Source organism: Aythya ferina, assembly GCF_964211825.1.
Source record: "Aythya ferina genome assembly, chromosome: 1".
NCBI classification, from domain to species: Eukaryota; Metazoa; Chordata; class Aves; order Anseriformes; family Anatidae; genus Aythya; species Aythya ferina.
In genome coordinates, this window is record NC_140296.1 from 115,025,751 (window position 1) to 115,053,746 (window position 27,996).

At 38.4% G+C, this 27,996-nt stretch overlaps 1 protein-coding gene across 1 annotated transcript; it reads left to right on the plus strand.

The window, feature by feature from the left end:
- On the plus strand, positions 1–27,996 carry HJURP (Holliday junction recognition protein). Its single transcript, XM_084526123.1, has 13 exons — positions 1–124; positions 481–547; positions 9,214–9,278; positions 10,242–10,269; positions 14,407–14,462; positions 15,839–15,878; positions 18,657–18,718; positions 19,598–19,696; positions 20,478–20,538; positions 21,506–23,106; positions 23,646–23,709; positions 24,891–24,975; positions 27,234–27,996. The coding sequence occupies exons 1-13, from the start codon at positions 47–49 to the stop codon at positions 27,358–27,360; spliced, it is 2,433 nt and encodes an 810-aa protein (XP_084382249.1). The 5' UTR covers positions 1–46; the 3' UTR covers positions 27,361–27,996.

The window sequence follows — 27,996 nt, forward strand, 5'->3', positions numbered from 1 at the left end:
AGTTTGAATCGGCGCGGGGCGGGGCGGGGTGTTCTGGTCCCGCGTCATGGCCGCCGACCTGGGCGAGCGGCTGCGGCAGAGCAATGCCCGCTTCGTCGCCTCCATCAACCGCATCCTGGAGTGGGTGAGGCCTCCCGTCAGCCTCCCGGCCGGCCGGCACCGGGCGTCCTGCGGGGATCCCCGGCTGGCAGCGGGCTGCTCTCACCCAGCCCGGGTGCTTGGGTAGCGGGACGGGTGGGGCTGCGGCGTGCCTGCTGTATATATATATATGTTTTGTTTTTTTTTTTTGTATAAATATATATATTCACCTCTTTATTTTTCTTGGAGTTCCTGTTTCCAGATCGCTGGCTCCCGGCTGATGTCAATAACATAGCAGCACGCTGTCAGTTTCATGCCTGGCTCGAAGCAAAGTTGTTTAAAATGCCTGTTAAAAGCCTTGTTAACCATTTGTTCTAATCTTGCGTGGTTCTTTTTGTTTAGTATAATCGTCCTTTTGAAGATGATTTTCTTATTTCCATGGAAACCCTCACTTTTGACACCCCTGATGGTAAGAACCTCTTTAAGCTATGCTACTTCGCTGTATTTAGACTTAGCGAAGCGTGCTGCGTATTACACAACTGCAAGCAGTTACATAACATGAGATTTCACCAAATATCGGGTGTTTTGCACTCAGGTGTGGTATCTCATCTGTAAACTTTGGCTAGAAATACCTGGAGAGATGGTTCACACGCAACTTCTTAGTCCATCGTGTGCTCTGTTTTAGGCAATGGAAAAGAATTAGTAGCAAAGTACAGGAAAACAATGGGTAATGTTTGAATAACTTGGAACGAAAGAATAAAAATGGAGAAGGATGAGAGGAAGCAAAGGAACAGAGCTAATAGCAGGAAGTTGATATGCATGATTGGATTCTGTAGTTTCAGGTCTGCTTAGCATTCTGAAGGCTGCTGTAAGATGATAAATTTCCAGCACATCAAATGTCAGGGTGGAATGGGTAGATAGTGTCTTCTTTAATTTTTCATTGAATGTTCATGTGGTTAGCATAAATCTATAAGGTGTTATGCCATGTCATATTTTTCTAGTGTTTCATTATAACTGTCAATCTGTTACACAGTGAATAATACTTACGAAGAGCTTATTGAGGGGAAAGAAACTTTGAAAATTGACTTCTCTGAGTTTTAGCGGGAATTGTGACTTAGTAGATGGGTGGCGTTACTGCAAGATGAAATGTTCTGCCAGTTTTTATCCTTAGTGAGGTGTGAATTACGATGCGTAATTGCCATGTCAATTCTCCTAAAGAACAGCTTCCTACGCATACCCAAGAGGTACTAACACAGGGTCAAGTCCAATGTAATTGTTGTACCAAATATTTACCAAATGTTGGGGGCAGGGTGAGGTTCCTGCATACATACAACAGTGTAATATAATACAACAGTGTAATATAAAGTCTTGGATTTGAAAAGGCTTGGTTATGGCTTTGATTTAGTAACTTCTGTATATGCTTTCTGTGAATATGGATCTTAGTCCATAAAGCCTTGATTATGGTTTTAAATAACTTCAAATGCCATATAGCCTGCATGCGCTAAGTACAACTTATTTTTTTCAAATAAAACAATATATGTTGTTTTTTTTATCTTCATAATATCTGGGTTGTTAATGCTCTTAGGTTTTAGCAGAGTGTTGTTAGACTCATTTATTTGATTCTTTTTTACTTTTTTTTTTTTTTTAACCAGCTTCTCAATTATGACTTGTAATTACAATGTTATCTTGTTTTGTTTTCCTATAAGTTTTTGTCCTGGTTTCAGTTAGCACAGAATTAATTTTCTTCCTAGTAGCTGGTGGAATGCTGTGTTTTGGCTTAGAATGAGAAGAGTGCTGATAACACCCCGATGCTTTAATTGTTGCAGAGCAGTGCTTATACTAAGCCAAGGACATCTCAGCCTTTGCTCTGTCCTGCCAACGGGCAGGCTGGGGGGGTGCAGTAAGAGCTGGGAGGGGACAGACCCAGGACAGGTGACCCAAACTAGCCAAAGGGGTATTCCATACCATCTGACGTCATGCTAAACAATATATAGGGGTGGCTAGCCGGGGGGAGGGGGCCGGACTGCTCGGGGTTAAGCTGGGCATCGGTCAGCGGGTGGTGAGCAATTGCATTGTGCATCACTTGTTTGTACATATTATTAGTAGTAGTACTATTATCATCATTGTATTATTATTATTATTATCATTATTATTATTATTATTATTATTTTCCTGTCTTATTAAACTGTCTTCATCTCAACTCACGAGCTTCACTTTCCATTTCTCTCCCCCGTCCCAGAGAGGGAGGGGGGAGGGTGAGCGAACGGCTGCGTGGTGTTTAGCTGCCAGCCGGGTTAAACCACGACAGTCTTTTTGGCGCCCAACGTGGGGCACGAAAGGTTGAGATAACGGCAGATCTGACCAGAGTGTGTTAAACTAAAATTGGTATAAGTATTAGACCTGCTTAATAGTCACTTGTCATAATGCTGATTGCTTTAATCTCAACTGTGCTGCGCCTGTTTTCCAAATTGAGTATTATAGCACGTTATTTTCCGTATGTGCTCTCTGTCATGTTGTTTATCCTCTCCGGGCCCTGGTTTCAGACCGTTATGGTACTGTGTGTTGTATCAGTGGCTTATGAGATGATGAAATATCTGGCCATGACTCTAACCTGGTATTTGTACTCAGTAACATCTTCGATTCTATACTTTGGAAACTGTATTTTGGAAACTATTAGCAATTGTATCTGTTGCCTTTTTTCATTAGGGAGTCAATCTGTGGAGGGGAAAGGGGAAGATAATTTTTCTTACTTAATCACTCTCCCTTTCTCCTTCACCACCCCTGTACCCTCCTTGATCACTCTCCCTTCCTCCTTCACCACCCTCTTATCCTCCGAGTTTATTACAATAGCTCTCCAAGATATTGAATATCCTTGGGATACTCAGACCAGCATAGTCCTGTTGTTCTGCCTCCTGAATGCACTTCAAGTTCTGCTTAAAGTTAAACAACTACTTAGGAAGCTCATCCGGAGATCTGCCCGGAGGCAGTATAGTTGTGGGTGGCAGGGAGTATGGGTGGATATGGGCAGGCATCTAGAGCAGTTGGCACCCCCAGTGTGTTGGAAATTCACCCCTGAACAATGGCAAAATCCTCAAAAACTGGCAGAATGCTTGAAAAAAAGGTGTAATGATTCTGGCAGTTCCAAAGTAACACAAATCATTGTAACGTGCTGGGGCCTGGCTCATGCCTATCGAGCTGCCATTGATACTGCTGTCAACTTAGTGACAGACCCTGCGGCCACTCCAAACCCTGTGACAGATCCAACGGCCACTGTGACCCCTACGGTGGATTCTGCAGCCGCTCCAGTCCCAGCTCCTGCAGCCGCTCCAGTCCCAGCTCCTGCAGCCGCTCCAGTCCCAGCTCCTGCAGCCGCTCCAGTCCCAGCTCCTGCAGCCGCTCCAGTCCCAGCTCCTGCAGCCGCTCCAGTCCCAGCTCCTGCAGCCGCTCCAGTCCCAGCTCCTGCAGCCGCTCCAGTCCCAGCTCCTGCAGCCGCTCCAGTCCCAGCTCCTGCAGCCGCTCCAGTCCCAGCTCCTGCAGCCGCTCCAGTCCCAGCTCCTGCAGCCGCTCCAGTCCCAGCTCCTGCAGCCGCTCCAGTCCCAGCTCCTGCAGCCGCTCCAGTCCCAGCTCCTGCAGCCGCTCCAGTCCCAGCTCCTGCAGCCGCTCCAGTCCCAGCTCCTGCAGCCGCTCCAGTCCCAGCTCCTGCAGCCGCTCCAGTCCCAGCTCCTGCAGCCGCTCCAGTCCCAGCTCCTGCAGCCGCTCCAGTCCCAGCTCCTGCAGCCGCTCCAGTCCCAGCTCCTGCAGCCGCTCCAGTCCCAGCTCCTGCAGCCGCTCCAGTCCCAGCTCCTGCAGCCGCTCCAGTCCCAGCTCCTGCAGCCGCTCCAGCTCCAGCTCCTGCAACTGCTCCAGTCCCAGCTCCTGAAGCTGCTCCAGCTCCAGCTCCTGCAGCTGCTCCAGTCCCAGTTCCTGCAGTCGCTCCAGTTCCAGCTCCGGCCGCTACTCCAGTCCCAGTTCCTGCAACTGCTCCAGTCCCAGCTCCTGAAGCCGCTCCAGCTCCAGCTCCTGAAGCCGCTCCAGCTCCAGCTCCTACTGCTGCTCCAGTCCCAGCTCCTGCAACTGCTCCAGCTCCAACTCCAGCTCCTGTAGCCGCTCCAGCTCCTGTGGCCGTGTCAGAGAAACGAGCTGTAGCAGTGCAAGTTGACCCTGCAGAGGGCATTCCAACCCCTGTGGCAGACCCTGTAACAAAGTCAGAGAAACGAGCAGTAGCAGTGCAAGCTGCCCCTGTAGAGAAGGTGAAAATATGGTATAGAAATTCAAGTCGTTTAGAACGCAGAGAGTCTTCTGCCAATCCAGGTAAGGCTTCTGCCAAAACTAAGTATAGAGATGACGAAGATGATGACGATGCTGGGCCGTCAAGGATTCAGGAGGAGGAAGATGAGGATGCCGAAAGAGCAACAGTAACTACCCGAAGCCTAAACGAGCGCGAGCTACGAGATGTGCGAAAAGATTTTGGTCGCTGTATAGGTGAGCAGCTTGTCACCTGGCTGCTCCGGTGCTGGGACTCTGGAGCCAATTGTGTGGAATTAGACGGCAGGGAAGCCAAGCGGCTGGGATCCCTTGCTCGAGACGCCGGCATTGACAAAGCAATTGCAGATGGAGCACGACCCACCAGCCTCTGGAGGCGTCTCCTCTCAGCTGTGAGGGAAAGGTATCCCTTCAAGGAAGATATTTTATGTCTACCAGGCAAGTGGACCACTATGGAGAAGGGAATCCAGTACCTGAGGGAATTAGCCGTACGGGAAGTGATTTATGAGGATCCAGACCTCAAACAAACATCCACAGATCCAGATGAAGTCAAGTGTACACGACCCATGTGGCGGAAGTTTGTACGGAGTGCACCATCATCATATGCCAGCTCATTGGCAATAATGGCCTGGAAAGAGGATGAGGAACCCACAGTGGGTGAAGCGGCTAAACAACTCCGGCAGTACGAAGAAAGTCTCTCCTCTTCCTTACAGGCCTGCGTCTCAGCTGTGGAGAAACTTTCTGAAAAGGTTCACCAACTTGAAGAGAATCTATTGTCCTCCCCACCTGAACCAACCAGTGCCCACCGACCAAAGGAGAACACTTGGGAGAAACTTTCTGAAAAGGTTCACCAACTTGAAGAGAGATTATTCTCCTTCGCACCTGTACAAAGCAGTGTTTCAGCTGTCAGGGGTAGGCGTTCACCCACACAAGGAAGACGATATGGTGGGTACTCACCCCGTGCCACCCTGTGGTTTTACTTACGAGACCATGGAGAGGACATGAGAAAGTGGGATGGAAAATCTACCGCGACCCTAGAGGCACGGGTACGTGAGTTGCAAAAGAAAACAATCAGGAAAAAGGGATTCTCCGAAAAGTTTGCTGCTCCAACTTCCAGCAGACAGTCCTTCAAACACAGAAACGAGGAAGATTCTGACCAGGATTAGGGGGGCCCTGCCTCCAGCCAGGGGGAGGAAAGGGACAATCGAGTTTATTGGACTGTGTGGATTCGATGGCCTGGCACATCACGCGCACAGAAGTATAAGGCTTTAGTAGACACCGGTGCACAATGTACTATAATGCCATCGAGCTATAAAGGACCAGAGCCCATCTATATTTGTGGAGTGACAGGGGGATCTCAGCAGTTGACTGTATTAGAGGCTGAAGTGAGTCTGACTGGGAATGAGTGGGAAAAGCACCGCATTGTGACTGGTCCGGATGCTCCATGTATCCTTGGCATAGACTATCTTAGAAGAGGATACTGCAAGGACCCAAAAGGGTTCCGGTGGGCTTTTGGTATTGCTGCCTTAGAGACAGAGGGCATTAAACAATTATCTACCTTGCCTGGTCTCTCAGAGGACCCCTCTGTTGTGGGGTTGCTGAGGGTCGAAGAACAGCAAGTGCCAATTGCTACCACAACTGTGCACCGGCGGCAATATCGCACCAACCGAGACTCCCTGATTCCCATCCATAAGCTAATTCGTCAATTGGAGAGCCAAGGAGTGATCAGCAAGACTCATTCACCTTTCAATAGTCCCATATGGCCAGTGCGAAAGTCTAATGGCGAGTGGAGACTAACAGTGGACTATCGCGGCCTGAACGAAGTCACGCCACCACTGAGTGCTGCAGTGCCGGACATGCTGGAACTTCAGTATGAACTTGAATCGAAGGCAGCCAAGTGGTACGCCACAATTGATATCGCTAATGCATTTTTCTCCATCCCTCTAGCAGCAGAGTGCAGGCCACAATTTGCCTTCACTTGGAGGGGAGTCCAATATACTTGGAATAGGCTGCCCCAGGGGTGGAAACACAGCCCTACCATTTGCCATGGGCTGATCCAGTCTGCACTAGAGCAGGGGGAAGCTCCTGAACACCTGCAGTACATCGATGACATTATTGTGTGGGGTGACACAGCAGAGGAAGTTTTCGAGAAAGGAAAGAAAATAGTCCAAATCCTTCTGAAAGCCGGTTTTGCCATAAAACAAAATAAAGTCAAAGGACCTGCACGGGAGATCCAGTTTTTAGGAATAAAATGGCAAGATGGACGTCGTCAAATCCCAATGGATGTGATCAACAAAATAACAGCTATGTCTCCACCAACTAACAAAAAAGAAACACAGACTTTCCTAGGTGTTGTGGGGTTTTGGAGAATGCACATCCCAAATTACAGTCTGATTGTAAACCCACTCTACCAAGTAACTCGTAAGAAGAATGAGTTTGAATGGGGCCCTGAACAACGACAAGCCTTTGAACAAATCAAGCAGGAAATAGTCCATGCAGTAGCCCTTGGGCCAGTTCGAACAGGACCAGATGTAAAGAATGTGCTCTACACTGCAGCCGGGGAGAACGGCCCCACCTGGAGCCTCTGGCAGAAAGAACCTGGGGAAACTCGAGGTCGGCCTCTGGGGTTTTGGAGTCGGGGATACAGAGGATCTGAGGCCCGCTATACTCCAACTGAAAAGGAGATATTGGCAGCATATGAAGGAGTTCGATCTGCTTCGGAGGTGGTCGGTACTGAAGCGCAGCTCCTCCTAGCACCCCGATTACCGGTACTAGGCTGGATGTTCAAGGGAAGGGTCCCCTCTACGCATCATGCAACTGATGCTACATGGAGCAAGTGGGTTGCACTGATTACTCAGCGGGCTCGAATAGGAAACCCCAGTCGCCCAGGAATATTGGAAGTGATCATGGACTGGCCAGAAGGCAAATACTTTGGGATATCATCAGAGGAGGAGGTGGGTCGTGCTGAAGAAGCCCCACTGTACAACCAGTTGCCAGAGAATGAAAAGAAATATGCCCTGTTCACTGATGGGTCCTGTCGTATTGTGGGGAAGCATCGGAGATGGAAGGCTGCTGTATGGAGTCCTACGCGACGAGTTGCAGAAGCTGCTGAGGGAGAAGGTGAATCGAGTCAGTTTGCAGAAGTGAAAGCCATTCAACTGGCTTTAGACATTGCTGAACGAGAAAAATGGCCAGTTCTCTATCTCTACACCGATTCATGGATGGTAGCAAATGCCCTGTGGGGATGGTTACAGCAATGGAAGCAAAACAACTGGCAGCGTAGGGGCAAACCTATCTGGGCTGCTGCATTGTGGCAAGATATTGCTGCTCGGGTAGAGAACCTGGCTGTGAAAGTACGCCACGTAGATGCTCATGTGCCCAAGAATCGGGCTACTGAAGAACATCAAAACAACCAGCAGGTGGATCAGGCTGCTAAGATTGAAGTAGCTCAGGTGGACCTGGATTGGCAGCATAAAGGTGAATTATTTATAGCCCGATGGGCCCATGACACCTCAGGCCATCAAGGTAGAGATGCAACATACAGATGGGCTCGTGATCGAGGGGTGGACTTGACCATGGACGCTATAGCACAGGTTATTCATGACTGTGAAACATGTGCTGCAATCAAGCAAGCCAAACGGTCAAAGCCTCTTTGGTATGGAGGACGATGGCTGAAATATAAATATGGAGAGGCCTGGCAGATTGATTACATCACACTCCCTCAAACTCGCAATGGCAAGCGCCACGTACTTACAATGGTGGAAGCAACCACCGGATGGCTGGAAACATATCCTGTGCCTATTTAAATAACTTCATATCCTATTAATTTACATATCCTATTTAAATAACTTCAAATGCCATATAGCCTGCATGCGCTAAGTACAACTTATTTTTTTCAAATAAAACAATATATGTTGTTTTTTTTATCTTCATAATATCTGGGTTGTTAATGCTCTTAGGTTTTAGCAGAGTGTTGTTAGACTCATTTATTTGATTCTTTTTTACTTTTTTTTTTTTTTTAACCAGCTTCTCAATTATGACTTGTAATTACAATGTTATCTTGTTTTGTTTTCCTATAAGTTTTTGTCCTGGTTTCAGTTAGCACAGAATTAATTTTCTTCCTAGTAGCTGGTGGAATGCTGTGTTTTGGCTTAGAATGAGAAGAGTGCTGATAACACCCCGATGCTTTAATTGTTGCAGAGCAGTGCTTATACTAAGCCAAGGACATCTCAGCCTTTGCTCTGTCCTGCCAACGGGCAGGCTGGGGGGGTGCAGTAAGAGCTGGGAGGGGACAGACCCAGGACAGGTGACCCAAACTAGCCAAAGGGGTATTCCATACCATCTGACGTCATGCTAAACAATATATAGGGGTGGCTAGCCGGGGGGAGGGGGCCGGACTGCTCGGGGTTAAGCTGGGCATCGGTCAGCGGGTGGTGAGCAATTGCATTGTGCATCACTTGTTTGTACATATTATTAGTAGTAGTACTATTATCATCATTGTATTATTATTATTATTATTATTATTATTATTATTATTATTTTCCTGTCTTATTAAACTGTCTTCATCTCAACTCACGAGCTTCACTTTCCATTTCTCTCCCCCGTCCCAGAGAGGGAGGGGGGAGGGTGAGCGAACGGCTGCGTGGTGTTTAGCTGCCAGCCGGGTTAAACCACGACAGTTTTTGTTTCAACAACTGGATTGGAGATTGTTTAGATTCAGTAATGTTTTGTTACTATGTAATATGTTCTTTCTATGTGTTAGAGTTCTACTCAGTGTAGATAAACAGTGTTACAAGAAAAGCTGTTTAAATAAACATCTCTTGTTATTTATAGGACCAAAACAATGGGGGGAAGTATCAAACAGGAGTCTTAAAAAATGGAAGAAGAAACTACTTCAGGTATCTAATATAGTCCCACTATGCAGTCAAAATATCGTAATATTTCTTTTTTTTTTTTTCCTGTATTTTATATAGGAATGGATTCTAATCTTGCTATGCTATATAATACTTGCAGGAGGTATTAATGAAGTCACTAACTACCTTAAAATAGGGATTTAGGATAGGTTGCTTAAGAACATCAGATTAGATGGATAGAAATAGATGATGTATTTATTACTGGTTAATACCACTTGTTAACCTGGAGTAGTATTTCCCATATGTAGTGTTGTGGGCCTGTTTATTGTATGCTCTTTTTCTTAAGTATTCATATTAAACAAGCAGTCACTTCTTAATCTGTTCCCTAAACTCCTTCATAAGAGCTTAACAGAGAATTTGGTCAAAAGCACCGTGTTTCTCAATAACCATATAAAAGTCACCTAGCTTCTCTGTTCCCTATGTTACCTGTCGAGAAAGTAAAGCTGAGTTGTGTGCCTTACTAGTTAATGCAGCGGCTGTTCTGAACCCCATGGTGTGAGGAGTGAAATTCAGTCTTGAGGTGTAAGTGGATTTAATGGCGGCAAATGTGGCTGTGTTTCTCTCCTTTTGAACTTCTGGGAATATCTTGTGCATCATCTAAGCATTGCAACAAGTGGCTGCACAACTTTACAGTCTAAATCCATTAAGGACTGTAAGGATTCTGTTGTAGCCTCTCATGTGTGTTAAGTCAACTACAGCTTATGTTTTTGTAGTGCTTTTAATAGTAACAGCATGGCAAGAATTGAATGATCAGGTATGTTTTAACAAGTATTTGTTGCTTTGCTAGTCAGGTGGTGCAAAAGCTGAAGGAAACTGAATAATTATTTACAAAGTGACAACTTGTAAGATATACCAAAGAAAAATGCTTCAGTTAAAGTAAACTTATTATTCTAAGGTTCTTCTGATGTTTGTTTTTTTTTTTTTTTTTTCCTCTGTTTATAATTGCAGAATCATACAGGAAGTCAAAGGAATACAGGTAAAGTGTTTGAAAAAACAAGTGCTATAAATTATCCAAAAGAGTCTTGACTTCATAGAAAATATAACGTTTTTATGTCAAATTCCTTGGGATACTCACTGGTTTTAAAAAACAAACAACAAACAAATAAAGAAACACATCAACACTTAGGTGCATAAGGATTCTGAAATGTAGCCAAAAATCTTTAAAATTAGTAATTTATAATTGGTGTTGATATCATCACAACTTGATTTAAAATTATCTCCCCTTATCAATTGTACAGACAGTTTTCTATCTTGTATTTTTAGCTTTTGTCAGACGTTCTTTGAATCTAAAAATCCTACCCTGAGTTACCTGGGTGTACGTATAGAAGAATTTATAATTTGCTAGCTTTCTGAAAATAATTAGGCAAGTAGACATATTCAAAAATAGGTGTTGAAAGAATCCCATGAAGTTGCGTGGTGAGTGATCACAAATTTAGCAGATTGTTCTGTACACTGAATGTATCGGGCTACCTGCAGAAAAAGTAGATGTTTAATTAGAGATCAAGTGTCATGATGGAAATTAAATCAAGATTGCACATGAAGTGTAGTTCTGATACTACTTAACATCTGAAGATTATGCTTCTCCCTTTTCCTTTGTTCTGAAAAGAAACTGTGTTCCAACAAAATACATGTCTTTTTACTGGGATAAATGATGAGGGAGACATGATATATAGTGCAGTAAAAGTATGTTGGGCTTTGTTTTATTAAGATGTTAAGGATCTTTTTTTTCAATCTGTTCTTTATTTTATTGTATTCAGCCAAGAGTCTTTTATGCTAAATATTTGGAGACAAAACAAAATGCAGTGTGTGCCTCTCTCCCTCCTCTACAATCCTACCAGAAATTTGTCTATACAGGGTTCGTGTATGTATATTTTGAATCAGCCTACAGAATTTAAATGTTGAGCTGGGAAATAAGGTGCTGCTTCAAAAACACGGTCCAGATCTTGGACTGAAATTTTTAGGAAATGTGTGCTGATGGTTCTGACGAGCCAGTCATTTTCTTACTACAGTCTCAGAAAGCGAGAGCATCTAGCAGGTAGTTTTTTAAAAGAAAAGTACCTGAATTCTTCTAGAGTGGTTTTTTTTTTTTTTTTTTTTTTTGTCTGTTTGTTAGTCTTCATTTTTGACCTAAGGTCTGAATGGCATTGAAGTTCTTATTAAAGCACTTTACCTCTTGAAGGATTCTTAGTGCTACAAAGACTAGATCTAATTAATTGTGTATTTATAATACAGAACACTATATGAGGTAGAGGAACAGAAGTTTGATAGCCTAAATACTTTTAACAGCTTTCAATACAACTCAGCAGTATTTATTATTTAGTTGTTATTATATTAGTTATGCTTTAGTTGTCATAGAGAAGAAATATATAAATATTGAAGGTGGAGAAATAACAGAGGTGTTAGCAGTGGTTGGCATACGGAAAAACCTCTTCTTACAGATTGTTATTTATATATGCATATTTCTATATGCTGTTAGAGAATCTCGTTGATTTTGTTCTACTTAATGCAAGCCATGTCTTGCACTGACCTTTCTATTTCAACACAGAAGTACACGCTGTAAGCATTTGAACTGGCTTGTTGTGGTTGGTGTTAATAATAAAAATATCACCGACAGGTTCTGGCTATGGATTATTGAAGCTAAGCATGCACAATTTACCTCATCTTGTTCTGTATTCTTAGATTTTCCTGACCATGTGTTTTCAAATAGGTTACTTAAATGTGAAGTGTGGACATGTAAAGCATTGTTATAGTGTCCAAATACTTATGATGCCCCCTCTGCCCTTTTCGTATTATTAGTGTTATTTCTTCAGTTCTCAATTCTGAGTTTTGCTAGACTCATGTTCACTATTCAGATAAACAGCCTGGTAGCTCTATGAAATTTTACATGCTCGCGTGACAATCCTTTGAGTGGTTTTTGTATGGCTGTTCTGAGTATGGGAGAATCTTCTATGTTAAATTTCAACATACAGGAAAAACAATATTTTGGTAATGTATTATTGATATAAAACTCGTTCTTTCCTTGAGCAGAAAACTTTGTAAAACAGAACACCCTCTGTGGCATTTCATACTTCTTGCTCAGCAGGGATTTTAATGGGACATTACCATGTTATCTTGATTTTCTGTGTTCCTAGCTCAGACACATCAGAAAAATGCTTTATTCAGCTTTTAAAAACATATTGCTAATGTATTATGAAGAATGCTTTACTGGAGTTTATATGTGTAAAATAGTGGAGATCAGTTTTTTGTCCCATTATGTTTGCATAGTGTTTTGGCTAACTGGACTGAATCAGAAAAAGAAAAAAAAAAAAAGGAGGAATTAAAAAAAAAAAAATTACAAAAGAGAATCCCTAGGTTAAACATATTAGAAAAGCTTTCCAAACGTAAATAAAAGAAAGCCCTGACAGATGTTTCTTAGAGATTATGGAGTTGCTCTCAATGAGTTAAACTTCTAGAGACAAGTTAGGTATAGTTGTTCCTGCTATAGTTGTTCTCCTGAAGGGCAGAACGAGTAGATGGCATGTTTAGGTTCCTCTCCGTACACTTGAAGCTTTTAGGAAATGGGAAATCTTTAGATATCTGCCTAACACTATTAAATAAATTGAAATATTTACAGAAGTAAATAATATCTATGTGCTTCAGTTAGATGTTAGATACATTTCATTACCACCTGGGGGGGGGGGGGGGTAGAAAAAAAAAAAAAAAGTAAATTCCTTGTGCTATTTGCCGTCAGTTCATCCGGAAACAAATATAGAGGAAACAAGAATAATAAATTCTGCATTAAGCAGAAATTTCTTTGATGACCATCTTGAGTAGTATAAGCATTATCTGCTAAAGCACATAGAGTTAACGTAAACGATGTATCACATCCATCCATGATAAGTCCCTGCTACAGTCTTAGTATAAGCATGTCTTGTGCTTGAAGATATAGATCCTGTCTTTTGGGGAAGATCCCATTTCTGTAACTTGTGCATTATGAACATTAACTAGATGTAGGCAATAATTTTTAGGTGCATGTCATAATCATATGGTCTGTATACAAACTCCAGACATTATAGCTTGTGGATCCCCTTTTTAAATCTAACAAGATGACAGTTAGAAATGTAACTTCTTTCAGCACTGTCAAAACAGTTTTCAGTCTTGAATAATTTTAATAACAACAATATCTGACTTAGAGGCTAATTGTGAAATTAGTCTATGCATAAGTAAGATTTGTTTGAAGACAGCTGCTTCTCTGTGGGTCTAATGTTTTGATTTTATTGAAATCAGCTTGAGTACTTGAATTGTTATAGTTAATGTAGAATAATATATAGATTGAAATGTCAAAAGGGGAAATCAGCTTAATGATTTTTAGTGAAATGTGGAACATCTTAGACTGTTCTTTATATTTCTTCTTATGAAATAAATGGAGAAAATAAAAATAGATCGCTGGTGGGCCTATCTGTAACAGAAGGCAGGCATAACAGTTTTAGAAGGCTTACTTGCCAAAAAGGATCACTGAGTCCAACTTCTGGCTCCACACAGGACCACCCAAAAATCAGACCCTGTGTCTGAGAGCTTTGTCCAAATGCTTTTTAAACTCTGTCAGGCTTGGTGCAGTGACCACTTTGCTGGGGAGCCTGTTCCAGTGCCCGACCACCCTCTCAGTGAAGAATCTTTTCCTAATATCAGTCTGAACTTCCCTTGATGACGAAATAGAATCATAGAATAAAAGACTGGGGATTCTACCCCTATTTTTCAGGACCAATTAGTCTCTTTCTCTCTTCTCAACATATGCCATGAAAGTGCGCAAAAAAAGTTGTAGTTGTCTTTCTTTTTTGCAAGTCATACCAAAAGGGACAAATTTCTTTTTCTGTGTCCCTTCATAGGTTAAGAAGAAAACGGCTAGTATTTTAGATGTGTGACTGTGATCAGAATTACTCTACTTTGTTTGATGATAATGTTGTTCTGTCACTTGTCTGTTCTTTGCTCCGGTTCTCCATTTGTTAAATGTTTGAGTTAAATATGTTCAAAATATGTGTTTTATGTATAAAAGGAGAATTCATGAGTTCATGTGCAACATTGATCTGTCAACTATCTAATGGGTGTGCATTTTTTCTTCCATATGCACACTAAGAAATGTCAAAGCAACATGCTGGTGATCTTGAAGATGGACATTCGACAGTACATCAAGTATGGGTGCTCTATTTCATCTACTTTTTTTAAAGCCTTGTTAGGAAAAACAATTACGTAGTCACAAGCTAAAAGCTAAGAAATTATTGATCTATGAAACTATTTAGAAGAAAGCTAAAAAATTATTGATCTATGAAACTATATTTAGAGGACTTAGTAATTGCTGGATTAATACATATTGTGATGGTGAATTTGCATTTTGTTGTTTCCTATGTCCCTGTTTGTTCAGAATATAATCCTTCCATGCTTACCCCAGTAGTATTTTGGGTGCCTCAATTATTATTTGCGGTTGATGCAGGAAGAAAATCTAGCTCTAATATTTTGAAGGAGCCCATAGCTGGACAGAAATAGTCTGTTTTGTGATTAGTTTTTCTTTTCGTTTTGATGGAGGTCTCAAAGAAGATTGAAAGACCAGTATTTGTACTTGTCTAAAACTGCAGTGACATAGGATAGTTTGTTTTTGAGCAGAATCCATGTAGTAGTACACTAATAACATTCTTTATTTCTACTAAAAGTTAACAGTTTTATTTTTGTTCAATTTTTGATGAGTAACACATGTTGGTTTTAGTAGTTTTTATGTATGTTTCATAGAATTACATGTCGCATTGTGATATTAGGAGTATCAAATATTAACTCTGATATAAGCCATGGATTTTAGCTGAATTCCGGCTGTTTGAGGTTTATTTAAAGTAGAAGATAGCATTTAGACATAAGCTTTAAGCTATCAGACGTCTTCTTAGTTAGGCAGTGTGTGGCTAGCTTTTTTTGTTAGTACTTGTAAACTCTGTAAGTGTCTAGAGTAACTTCTTCAGATGCTTGATTTTAAGGAGAAAATAGTCAGGATTTGAAGAGTGTTATAAAGATACTGATTGGTCATTCACTTTTTTTAAAAAGAAATTCTGGCGAGTTCTGTTGAGTTGTGGGTTGTAAGCATTTTGAAAAAGTTTCTTCCATTCTAAATAAGTATTTATGCAAAAAAAAAAAGGAATTGTTACATAGAGAACTGCTTTGAGTGGGCAAATTACATGGAAACAGAGAGAACCCTGAATACTTCCTGGTATAGTTTTGGTAATTAAAATTCATTTGTCAATTCTTCTTTGTTCTTGTTGCATAATAGCTTCTTATTTTTTTACATTACTCATCTGAATATAGAAGGGCTGATAAGAAAGTAGTTTTCCCCATTGTATAATCAGATGTGAAGTAAGACAGATTTGTACATAGGTTTGTTGATAAAGATAGTGTCATTTGGACATAGTTTCTGGAATGCAACTGTTTGTTTTTTTTTCCCCAGGTAACAAGCAGGGAATTCTACAGGCTAGTTAATATAGCTTATGCTTAAATGCTTAGTCTTAAAATTGTTTTCATCTGCTTTTAAGGATTTTCCTGAGAGTTCTTCTGTGGATGTATCTGATGCAGGTAAGTTTTGTAATTTACTTTTTAATAGCTTTTGGAACAAAAGATTATAAATAATTACTCTGTATAATTCTATGATATAGTAAAAGTAATTTTCATCCATGTTTGCAAAGTAGAGAATAACAGGAGACCAAAGTACTTTTAATGCTATGAATGTCCACATTCCTCTTTAAATCTCAGTCCTGAATCCCTGATACGCTGAAAATCCAATGTAGAAGATGTTCAATTGCATTTTCTTAATAAATTGAAAGGAATGGTGAGATCAGGAGTTTTACATGAGTGGAAACAGGACATTAGTTTCTACTGGCCCAGTTAACAGGAATATTAAATTCAATTGCCACTATGTCTTCAGGAGGCTGGCTATATTTTATTTAACATTTGTAAGTTTCAGTAACAGTCTTGTGGCCTGTCTGCAAAGCTTTAGTGTTTTTAATCTTGTATTCCCAAATAATTATTTGATTGTAATAATAATCTTCAACTGTTTTAAAAATACTTCAATATTTTACTGCACAATATCTTTTTGATTCTCATTCACGTAAAAACATACTGTTTTCCATAAATTAAACTAGGACTAGGTGTACCCTGCATTTAATGATTTAAAGAGCAGTTTAGCTACTTTAGCTAAAACTTTTTTGGTGTTGTTTTTTTCATCTTTAATATTCTTATGGGATGCTTCACACTCCTAAGTAAAGGCAGTGATTCTTCTGATGTTATATGTTGTTCTAAAAGTTTACAAAAGCTGTCAACAGCAAGTACAAACAAAGTAAAACAGCTCTCACCTACACCTGTAAGTATTGGTCTGCCCTTGATAGGGAAAATGATTAGGACCTACCTCCTTTGGTTTCACAGGAAATAGCATAGCAAAGCATAGTGATACTTTAAAAACCTGTTGCATCTGTTAGGATCGCAGAAAAATCATGTTATTTGGAGAGAAAGGGGGAAGTTGAATCCAAATTATCTAAGCTATAATACACTGAGATAAACAGAGGATCATATCAAAGTCAAAACTTAAATTTGGCGGTAAGCCCCTCACTGAAATGTTCATCTCTTCAATATAATAGATCTTTTAGGTAATAATAATATATTACATGTGCATTTACAGTGAAATAAGTTCCTGTATTATAAGACAAATTTTCCAGAGAGAAATGGGCATTTTTGTTTTAATTCGCTTCTGCATTTGAGGAACAAAGGTGTTGCCTGACTTCCCTTTTGGCCCTTAAAACACCTTCAGATGCCCTGGAGCAAATATTTCACTTCCTTCCATTCTGTGCTGTACCGTGGTTCTCTACTGATAATGTTCCAGTGCTTTGACATCTGATGGCGAATACAGTGAAGATGTACTAGAATCACATTTTTTTTGAGATTTCGTTTCTAGTAGAGTATTGAATTAGTTTACAGACCAGTTCATTCTATGATGCAAACTCTTCTCTAACGTTCAGTGATTGGCATGATGGAATGAAACCTTCTTGGACACTAGAACTGTGACCTTTATCTCATAGATTATCCTATATTTGTAGTAGTCTAGTCTGGTCATTTCAGTCACTGTTTAGAGAGTAGTCTGCCAATTTTGTGCTTAACTACTGGGGAAGAAGACTATATAGCAGAAAAAGAGTATCATCTGTTACAAAGGAATAGGTGGGCGAAACTTTTCCAAACTAAAATTTTAAAGTTGTTACTAATTTCTCTACAATGGATGCTTAGTAACTGATTTACTGTGGATAAAATGCCCACAACTGTGTCTTCTATTAGTCATGTGGGTAGAAACTGGCAACCTGGCAGGTATGGGTTTCCATTCTAATGAAATAGTTCAACTCGGGTTAGACTGTCAAAGCCAGCCCTCTAACTGGTCAACATTCACACCAGTGGATACAGAATTGTGTAGCTCCTCTAAAAACAGTTTATTTCGTATGAATCTTTATCCTAGCTTTACGATGGCAGCAGCCCACAGAGCTGACTGACTGCAATGACAGGGAATGTAAAAGGATTATGGGATTATATGGAAAAGATTTTCATTTTGGTTTAAGTGGTTTAAAAAAAGTATGAAGGGCCAATTATGTGCTCAATATCATAAACAAGACTTTTTTTTTCAGTCATTATTTTCCCTTTCAGGGTTATTCTTCCCTCTTCTTTCTTTTCCTGAAGTAAACATAATCATGGGACAAATACATAACAGCCAAGGAAACTGAGAAATCAGGGCTTACAATACAGTCAAATGTTTTGTTATCATGAAAGACTGAGGCTAGTAATTAATGGAAACATCTGGCTACCTCTAGCAAAATCGTTTCCAAAAATACTTGTAGAATACCTAAAAATTGAGTTAAAGTTTTAGACAATTCTAAGGCTGTCTTGATAATAAGAAACTAAGAAAAGGATCCATGGGTACAAGCAAGTAACACTGTTGTAACTTACTGTTGTTGCTGGAATAAGTAGAAATGTAGAAGGATGGAAGTGGGAATGATGCGTGAATACTCCTGAAGAGCAGTGCTTTGAAAATATTTTACCTTCTGAAATGGCTAGCATATGTCTTGAACTGGTTACAGACAAGTTATCTTAATTTTTCTTTGTTGCCCGAACAAAATTATTTTTGAGTCAATAAATCATGTTTTTTCAATTTGATTTTAAAAGGAATGTGATACAGATAAAAAGCCTCATAGTAGAAAACACTTTTCTGAAATGAAACCACTTGAGTTACTAGTTGTTTCAAAGCATTTCCAAAAAACTTGATTTTGGTTTTGTTTGAGTTAAACTACGTTTTATTTAGTGTTTATGTTCAAATTGCAGATGTAGAAAGTGATGCTGATCTAGTTACAGTAAGAAAAAGATTTGAAGACATCCACTTCCAGGTAAAAATTTCTGGTGTTTAATATAATGGAAGAAGTTCATGTTCAATAGAAATAATTGAACTATTCGAATAGCATATATGTACCTGAAGAGTTAATGCACTGACAGTATAAGACTCTGCAGTCTGCATCTTAATGCACGTTTATTGTCAATATAGCAAATGAGACATTCAATAAATAATGTCATGAAGAACGATATGAAGTAATTGTATGGTTTTCTCTAGTATACTTATAATCCCAAAACATCAATTAATTGTACAGAACAGGCACTTCTGATAGAATTTATTATGGGTATGCAAAATGAATAACCAGAAATAATCACAATGTGAAGACACTTTAAATATGATTCTTTATCGTAGATTCTCTCAGGAGAACAGAGCAACATGATTTTAAAAAGCAAACCTTAAATAATGACCATCATAACAAAAGCAGAATGGAATATTCTGCTGTTTTTTGCCAAAGCTAGACTATGGGTATTAGGACTACCCAAACAGGTTACAGTGGTGAAGAAAAGTACAATATATGCTTTGTGTGTGAAGTCATTCTAATCCTGTATTCAGTTTGTAAAAATATTTACTTTCCTCTTTTGTTTAGCAAAAAAACAAAAGTTAGTTCCAGGCATTTTCATGTCTTCGACCTTAAAGAGGCAGCATGTGCTTTTCCTTGGATCAATTAACTCGCTAGTTATTTTTCTGTTTTCTGCCATAGTTCCTTCTTGAGTGTTTTTTTCTTTGACGTGAAATGTACAGTAAATAAATAAGTTTTATGCAGGCAGGAAATCTTTATCAAATAACACTAGTTTGAAGCATATCGAAGTAATGCGTCTGTGTTCTTCTGTATCAATACCTTTTATGTGTTTTAATCCTTCCCTCCCGCCCCAAGAATCTGGATGTAGATAATGTGAAAACACCAGAAGAAGTTAAAGTTCAAGTGGATGTGATAGTACAGGATGATTCAAGAAGAATTCCCAAGTGGATTACGGTAACATATTTCTCCTGTTCTGGTAGAAGTTACTTGCTAATTAGAATAACATAATGACTCTCTAACTATGCGCAGCACAATGAATCATAATATAACTTATCTGCTGCTCTCATTATTGCAATTCTTCTGCTTGCTGTCTACATAAATATCACAGTATTTCAGATCTATGGCAGCAACAATTATAAGAAAAGGAGCAGACAATATGCAAATGTTTCTTTTTCGAGTTCTATGCTTTGTTCTTTTTACCCTGATGTGTGAGTTGGATTTCATTTCAGTAAGTCTTCTGAAATGCCTAAATATTGAGGTTTGTAGAGGGGGGGAAATAATTGAGCTTTTAAATTTATTTTATTTACATTACATACTACAGCGTCTATTTCCTACTCAAGTTGCCAGAGATACGTGAATTATCCATATATATATATATATATATATATATATATATATATATATAAAGAATAGTTTTTTTTTAATGTACTTAAATATACATATTTATGCATACAATCTAATATTTAAGAAAAATGAATAAAATATTATATACAATGTAGAATTTGCAAAGATTATAATAGCTTTCCAAGACTAAACTTGTCATTCTCAAGAATTCTTACTGGAATCTTAGACTAGATTTTTTTACTTCTTTTTAATTTTGCTTCACAGGACCAAGCATAGTAAAGAGAGGGTAGAAGGATTCACAAATAAGATTTTTATATTACCTTTGACATACAAAAATCAAAGATGAATTCAGGATTTATGTATTTTGGTTCTTATTTCATTTATTTTTCAGGCAGCACCTCAAGGACTGTCAGAAGATCTTCACTTAGTTTCACCAATGCCAGTAATGATAGGTACAACTAAATCTCTTGTCTGTGGGTCGAATATGATAGTTATGATTTTTTTAATTGAAATTGATTAGAAATAAGTATTTAATTTATTGAAAACACAGGGACTAATTAACCAACAGACCAGTTCTATAGGCAGATTTATTGCCAAGAAGTTAGATATGATTTTGCTTATGGCAAACTGTAATTGAAAAACAGAAAATAAATAGCATGTATGCATAAAAGCAGCTTTTGTTAAACAACCCAAGAAAAATGCATAGTTACAAAGTTCAGCAGAATTAAGTTCAGTTAAATGAAAGTATGACTTTTTGGTACTATTTACTTTAAATTTGAGGAATTGCTTTGGGTCTGCTGTTTTCTGGTAGACAAAGAACTACTTCACTAGTAAGCTTTCTTTCTTCAAATCTCCAAACGTGCCCCAGCAAACCTTAGGTAGAATTTTGGTGTAAATATTTTAAGCCTAAAGACTACAAAAAACATTACCCTCCTCATGCTTTACTTCAAGGGAAGCTGCACTGGTACTAAGTACCAAGCTTTCAAGTAATATGGAAATAGATTAACAAAATCTGTAGAATCTATTCCTCCTGGTTAGGAATTAGAGAGTGAAACAATCTGCCTCTACAATTAAGATGTTTTCTATCTTTATATTAAGTTATTTTCCAAATATTGAAAAAAATATTTTAAATGTTTAATTTCCACAGAAATTACAAAAATTCCATAGGAATACTTAATTTCCATCGTCTTTAATCTGTTAATTCAATGTCGTTAAAAAGATATTTTAATTTTCCTTAATTGTATGTAATCATCCGCTTAGCTTGGCAGAAAAGATTAATGAAATCTGTTAGCACATAAAGAATATATGTACCACTTGCAATTGTTTGTCATGTAACGTTACTGAAATGTCCTAATTTTTTTTTTCTGATTTTTCTTTTGCGATTTAAGTTTTCTGTTTCTTTCTTTGTTTTTTGAATAGGCAACCAAGCCAGTGTTTTCGGAAAGAAAGTAGAGCTGACAAATGCATGTTCTTCATCCAGGCCTTACCAGTTCCAATTTTCTGGTGTCCCGATTTTACCAGATATCGTAACTGTACCCAGACTTCAACCTTTTCAAGAAATTAATAAAACTTGCTATGACAGTGTCTTGGAAGAATACCAGTCTGCAGATGAGGAATGTTCCTGGAGCAATATAACTCTTGCAGACTTGTACCCTGCAATGGTAGAGACACTGATAAAGCTCATGACAAAGCAGATTCAGAGAAAAGCATTTAAATACATGTTTGGGCACTGTAGGAACAAAAGATGGTGTCCTAGAAGACCAAAGCTCAATGTCACTGTAGACAAAATAAGGAGGTTCAGACCACTTAAACTGAAGAAAGCACTACCCGGCATATGCAGTGGTAGGAAAGACATCCAGAATCAAACTTCAGGAAATAATGTAAATGTGAATAGTGGACCTTGTGATGATCAGTGTTCTATTAATAATTTATCTGGTCTGGTACCATATTCTTACCTAGACAGTAGTGGAATGGAAACGGACTGCTCTAATTCAAGTGTAGATCATCATTCCTTATTTGGAAAGGGACAAAACGTTCCTGAATGGACTGCTTTTCCTAATGTTTTGGCTAGAATGGGAGAGACGTTTGTAGTTGAAGATCCATTACCGACTACTGTCTCACTGAATAATTTGAAATGCAACCCAAGTGATAACTTGGCTTACAAATGTTCTTTGGAATACCCTTTTTTAACATCTACTGCCAGTTCAGACTCAACAGCGCTTACTCTGGTAAAAGAGAGTGAAACTCAAAAAATTGATTGTCCTTCTGGTAATACTTCAGGATTTTGTTCATCTACTTGCTATTTCAATGACAATAGTAGCACTTTTGCACCTGTCACAAATCATTCTCTTGCGAAAGCATCAAATACGTTTGTCATAAATCCTCAGATAAAAATTTCTGAAAGAGAGATTTCTTTCCAGCGCAGACACTCATTTTCCTCGTTGTCTATGAAGCACAGTCCTTCAAAGATGCCCCAGAAATATGAAGATGCATTTGAAAAACTCTACTACAAAATGTGTTCCAAAAAAATCCAAAAGCCTTTGACATTGACAAAACCACTTTCAAACTCACAGAAGCCTGAAGAGAGAGGACGATTAATGAAGTATAATTTCAGTGGGTCTGTGAGGTCCAATATACAGTATGACAGAGCATTTGAGAAGATTTATGAGCAATTGTCTAGTGAGGCAGTTTCAAAACTTCCTGGTTTTCAGAGAGCTTCAAATTTAAGGAAATATGAAGGAATACAGGTGTCTGAAACTGTAAATGCTCTTGTTAACTCACCTGTTCGATCTTTATCTGCAATTCCCAGAGTTAAGAGACTAGGAAATTTTCAAAATGATCTTCTTTGTTCACCAGTAAAGAGACTGAAAAATATACCTGAACATTATTTTTTTCCAACAAAACATCAGCAAATTTCTCACAGGAAAAACGCAAATCTTCAAACAGTTGATGTGGATTTTTTGAGCCCATACAATGGCAGTAGCACCAGCTTTTTTAACAGTCGCAACTGTCAGAATCAGGTATTGTGGGACATTATAAAAAGTGATTGTGTACTGTTTGCTGATATTTAGAGAAATGCTTTAGAAATGGATTCAAGCCTTTAGACAGATTCGGTCTTTAGATTAGTGACCACGTGTTTATTTCCAGTGCTATTTGGGTGCATTTGTTTCCTGAGCATGGTAGGATTTTATTTGCTAAACAAAATACAAGTTGTGTCAGGTCTCCTGGATCCTGTGAGGAAGCTCACTGTATTTATTAACACGGAAAGTGGTTTTAAAATGCTCAGCAAAAGATTTTTTCTTACTTTTAATACTCAGTCACTGGTTAAAATACTCTCATACAGTGACCGTTAATTAACAGATTATCCTTCTGAAACTATTATGTTTTATTCATTATGTACATTAGCAAGGTGAGACCCAAAAAAAAGCTCTTTTGGAATTACCAGACTTGTTTAAATTAGGCCCTTATTTCCAAGTTTCAAGTTGTTTCTTCTAAGGCAAGCTGAGAAATAATAATAGAGTGTTTTCGTTGATGTGGTATGTTTATGCTTTATTTTCAGGACTCTGGTTTTCACGCTTCTTCAGATAGAACTTTTCTTGTTAGTCCTGTTATTTCCCTGAAAGGTTAGTTTCAGAAGCTTGGTGAATTATTATTTTACCAGTTACTTCTTTAAAGGGTAGATCTATAGATCTCTTCTATAAACCCCTGTCTAGGTGACAGCTCTCTTTCCTCATTAATAATTAGATGTTTGTTTTTCTTTAATAAGTAAGGAGTCTAAATAGAAAATGGTTTCCTGAATCTCACAACAGTAATTTAAGAAGCTTTTTCTGTAGGAATTTTCCTACTAAACTATTGCTTATTATCTGTTTTCTTTCCTTTTTTTTTTTTTCTAACTTTACTTTTCCATATATAAATGTTCTGTAGGAAATGGATAGTTTGTTAATCCTGCACTTGAATAATCAAATGCTTTTGCGTGGTTTCTTAAGCTTTACAAAAATGTGCAATTGCATTGTTGCATGCCTATTGTTACTTGCTTAGGTGAATCAGATTGTTGATCTGAAAAAGACCACTTTTGCTGAGTCAAGACAGTATCATTTTATTAACTCTGGACTGAAAGACCAGTAAAATTAGTTTAAGATTCTAGATGCTAATTTTATAATTTTCCTTCAATAATTTGATTTTGGTTAAAGAATGTTTTTAACATGATGCAACTTTTTTCCCAGCTTAGTCAAAATTGATTATATTTCTTTTCTATACCTCATTTTTATGAGTTGGGTCATCAAATAACTAATTAACATGCAAGGGAAAATACTGAAGAAGATTACTTAAAAAAAATTGTTAACTGATATACAAAGAGAAAATGGCAAAAGAAATGAATTTGTTTGTATGGTTCTTGCCTTACTGCATTTTCATTACCAATAAATAATTTTTACAAAGAATTTGATTATTTGAGGTGACATATTATTTGAGATGCATCCTATCTGTCTTATTTTGCCTCACTCAAATTTTAATTCCTCTGTCACATTTTCTTTCTGGAAATAACTCTTCTCCTTGTACCTTTTTTTAATGGTCATTAAATAATAAGTATTTGGAAAAAAGTTAGCTTATATGTAAATATATTTGAGGCTTTTGAATAAAGGGCATAAAATGTTTTTGAAATTAAGTTTGGCCAGAAGAGAATTTTCTGACTGAAGTGTGGTGATTATTACCAGTGTCTTAACAGGCTAGTATTTTTACAGTGTATTTTATTCTTTATGCTACTTAGCATCATTCTTACCCCTTTGATACTGTCTTTCATGACCAGAATCTGGGACTGCTGATGCCTCTAGCTGGCATAGGACAACACAGCATTACAGCTGTCCTGGAAGTGCACAGAAAAATCATCAAAAGTAAGTGCCTTTGGATAAAAGAAATTTCAGAGGAAATTCATACTGTGCTACATTATATTAAATGTAGGGGGTTTGTTGCTTAAATGAGTGCATCTATAATGAAAATGAGCATGGATGCTTGAGAGAATGCAAGCTTAAGACTGCACACTTGAACTTTAGGAGGCAAGTGTGAACAAAACTAGCCAGAGACCAATGTGGGTGGCACTGAATACAAGATGGGCCTAAGGGATCAGCTACTCCAGTTCTGATTTTGTGTTTGTTATAGGGATATTTATTATTTCAGCCACTATGTGACTATATAGTTGTTTTGATTTTGGCTGTGTGCTTGAGCTGACAAGTTTTCTCGTATCCTTAAGCTCTGGAGAGCATAGTATATTGCCATTTAGATGGACTTCCAAAAGTCAGCTTCTGTGCAGTTGGTCATGGTTATGTGCATTTTGGCTCTGTGTAAACAAGCAATGGATATGTTTGGAAGGTATCAGAGATCCTTGCCTCCTGTTCTGTTATTACTATTGGCAATGTATTGACATCTCTGGATGGAGAAAACTCCTTTCAGCACCCTGGAAAATGACCTACTACATCCATTTTCCTTAGAAAATATGACTTCTGCAAAAGTTTCTGATCTCTTCGCTTTTCAATTAGTAACTAATTCAATAGATGGCAGGCTTAAAAAATATTACAAGTTCTCTAAACAGTTTTATTTTATGAAACTTTTCTGACATTCTTCTTGCCAAAAAGTCTGTTTTGGCACCATCAGATACACTGCCTTCCCGAACTTGAAGTCAATAAATGCTTTCACTACGCTTAGGGTGATCATACAGCTAATACTAAAAATAAATAAATAGAATAAAACTGACAGTGCTCAAATTAAAATTTTGATTTTCTAAGGAAGCCTGAGTGCGCTTTTGAACTATTTGTATGGAGAACTTAATCTGAAAGAGGCTGTATTGTATATCAAAAAAGTCTCAATTTAAGCAAAGATGGTATTAAAACCGAAAAGCTTGCATTACAAGTATATGATAATACCAATAAAGATTGTATTTGGATTATTTCTGAATCAGTGGAAGATTGGAGGTGTGTTGGTGACTATAAAAGGATGTTTAAGTGATCTTGAATATAACCACTTAGCTGAGTGCATTTCTGCTCCGTTTTTAATTCCTTTATTTCACAGATTCACAGATTCGCAGAATTTTCTAGGTTGGAAGAGACCTCAAGGTCATCGAGTCCAACCTCTGACCTAACGCTAACAGTCCCCACTAAACCATTTCCCTAAGCTCTACATCTAAACGTCTTTTACTTTTTTCCCCAAGTCCACACTAAATAGCCCTCCCTATTCAATTAGTAATTGTTCTCAAGAAGAAAAAGGTTTTCCTTTCATTAATGCATGCAAGAAGAGAAGTTTGAGAAAGTGTAGGAAATCAGAATGTCACTGTGTGCTTTCTTGCCAAGCCATCTGGAAGAAAATCTATTGCTCTGTTCCTTAATTACACAAACACGCGTTTGCTGATACGTAGCCAAAATGGTCTGTCAGCTGGCAAGATTCCTTAGGCCTGTGGTGTGATATTCTTAGCCTTCTATGGTTGAAATACACTTGCCAGGACTGAAGCTCTTTAATGGCTTCAGAACCCTCAAAAGTTTTACGCCTAAGCCAGGTGCCAAAATGCTGTTTGTTGTAATAACTGTTTGTGGAGAGGAGAGGAAGACACGCTTCTGGGAAAGGAAAAGGAAAGGAGACTTTTCCTGTCTAGAACTCTACTGTCTGTATGTAGAAGCTGATTATGGAAAAGACCTTTTTCAGAAAAGGAAATACATGGGAATGCTGTTCTACAACTACACGGCTATACTTAATTGTAAATGTACACCAAATTAGTTTAAAATAGATCTTAAAAAATTAAATGCCATTTCTTAAGTAACTAGCAAAGAAATAATTGTATTCTCACTTGTATCTTTAATTTTTAGCTACTTCTGAATACATTCAATGTTTGCATCTGAAAATTTAATACATAGTTACATTAATGTAATTTATGTTAATATCGTAGCTTTACTGAGATATTGAACTTGACATAGGATGAAAAGCTTCCTCTTCAGCTGAACACGCATAGGAATGCAGGCAAGGAGTCCTGCTACTGTTCACAATCAAGGTGCTCATGTATCTTGCATTAGTGTGTTGTTTCACTTTCATTCTGTTCATCAGATAGTCAGCAAATATAGTATTTTTATGAAATTTATTTTATGCTCTAAACAAATATTTTTTACAGGGTATCAAGAAAACTAAGTTACGGCAATGGAAAAAACCGAAATCCTAGTAATCCTTTGGATGATGTCGTGGTAAAAAGTAATCAAGGAACCTTCATGGACTGTTACAGAGAAAATATTGTTTTATAATCTTTGATTTGTGTTTATTATTTTTTTTCCAAGAATCACAGATCTATTATTAATTTAAATATTTTAAGCACAAGATCCATAGTATGGAAAAACATTATTGTAGTATACAATTAGTCCTGATTTATACTTCCCTGTAATATAAATTCTCAGAAGCTGGTTCCTCCCTTCTGACAGTGTACGCCCTACTCCTTGGGCTTCATCAGGTATTGCAAAGAATCAATATTCCTTTCTATGTATCAGTTCATTTAAATTTTATATATGGTATTGTTTTTAATAATAGAACATGATTTGTATTATCTTTTTATCTGCTGAGGAACTTTGCTTTTTAATCTATTAATACTGCAATTTTAAGTTTTGTGTCTGCTTAATTCCCACCCACCCCCTTCGTGCTTTATAGATGTGTCAGTACTAGATGCATGAAAGAAATCTGAACTGGGCTGGGTGGTCCAAATGCAGTATTATACACTGTAACTTTTAATGTGCATTCTATGCAATTTTACTGTGTAATCTTCTAAATAGCTCACCAGATTTGATTGTACAATAAAACTTCATACAATATTAGATTTGATCTCTATGTTCTGACCAAGTTCTACCTGACATACCATATATTTTAAATAAATACATACTCTGAACTAA

Coding starts and splice junctions, on each gene's coding strand:
- HJURP (XM_084526123.1), top strand. CDS start 47: ATGGCCGCCGACCTGGGCGAGCGGCTGCGGCAGAGCAATGCCCGCTTC. Junction 20,539..21,505: donor ACCAATGCCAGTAATGATAG/GTACAACTAAAT, acceptor TTTTTTGAATAG/GCAACCAAGCCAGTGTTTTC. Junction 23,107..23,645: donor GTCGCAACTGTCAGAATCAG/GTATTGTGGGAC, acceptor CTTTATTTTCAG/GACTCTGGTTTTCACGCTTC.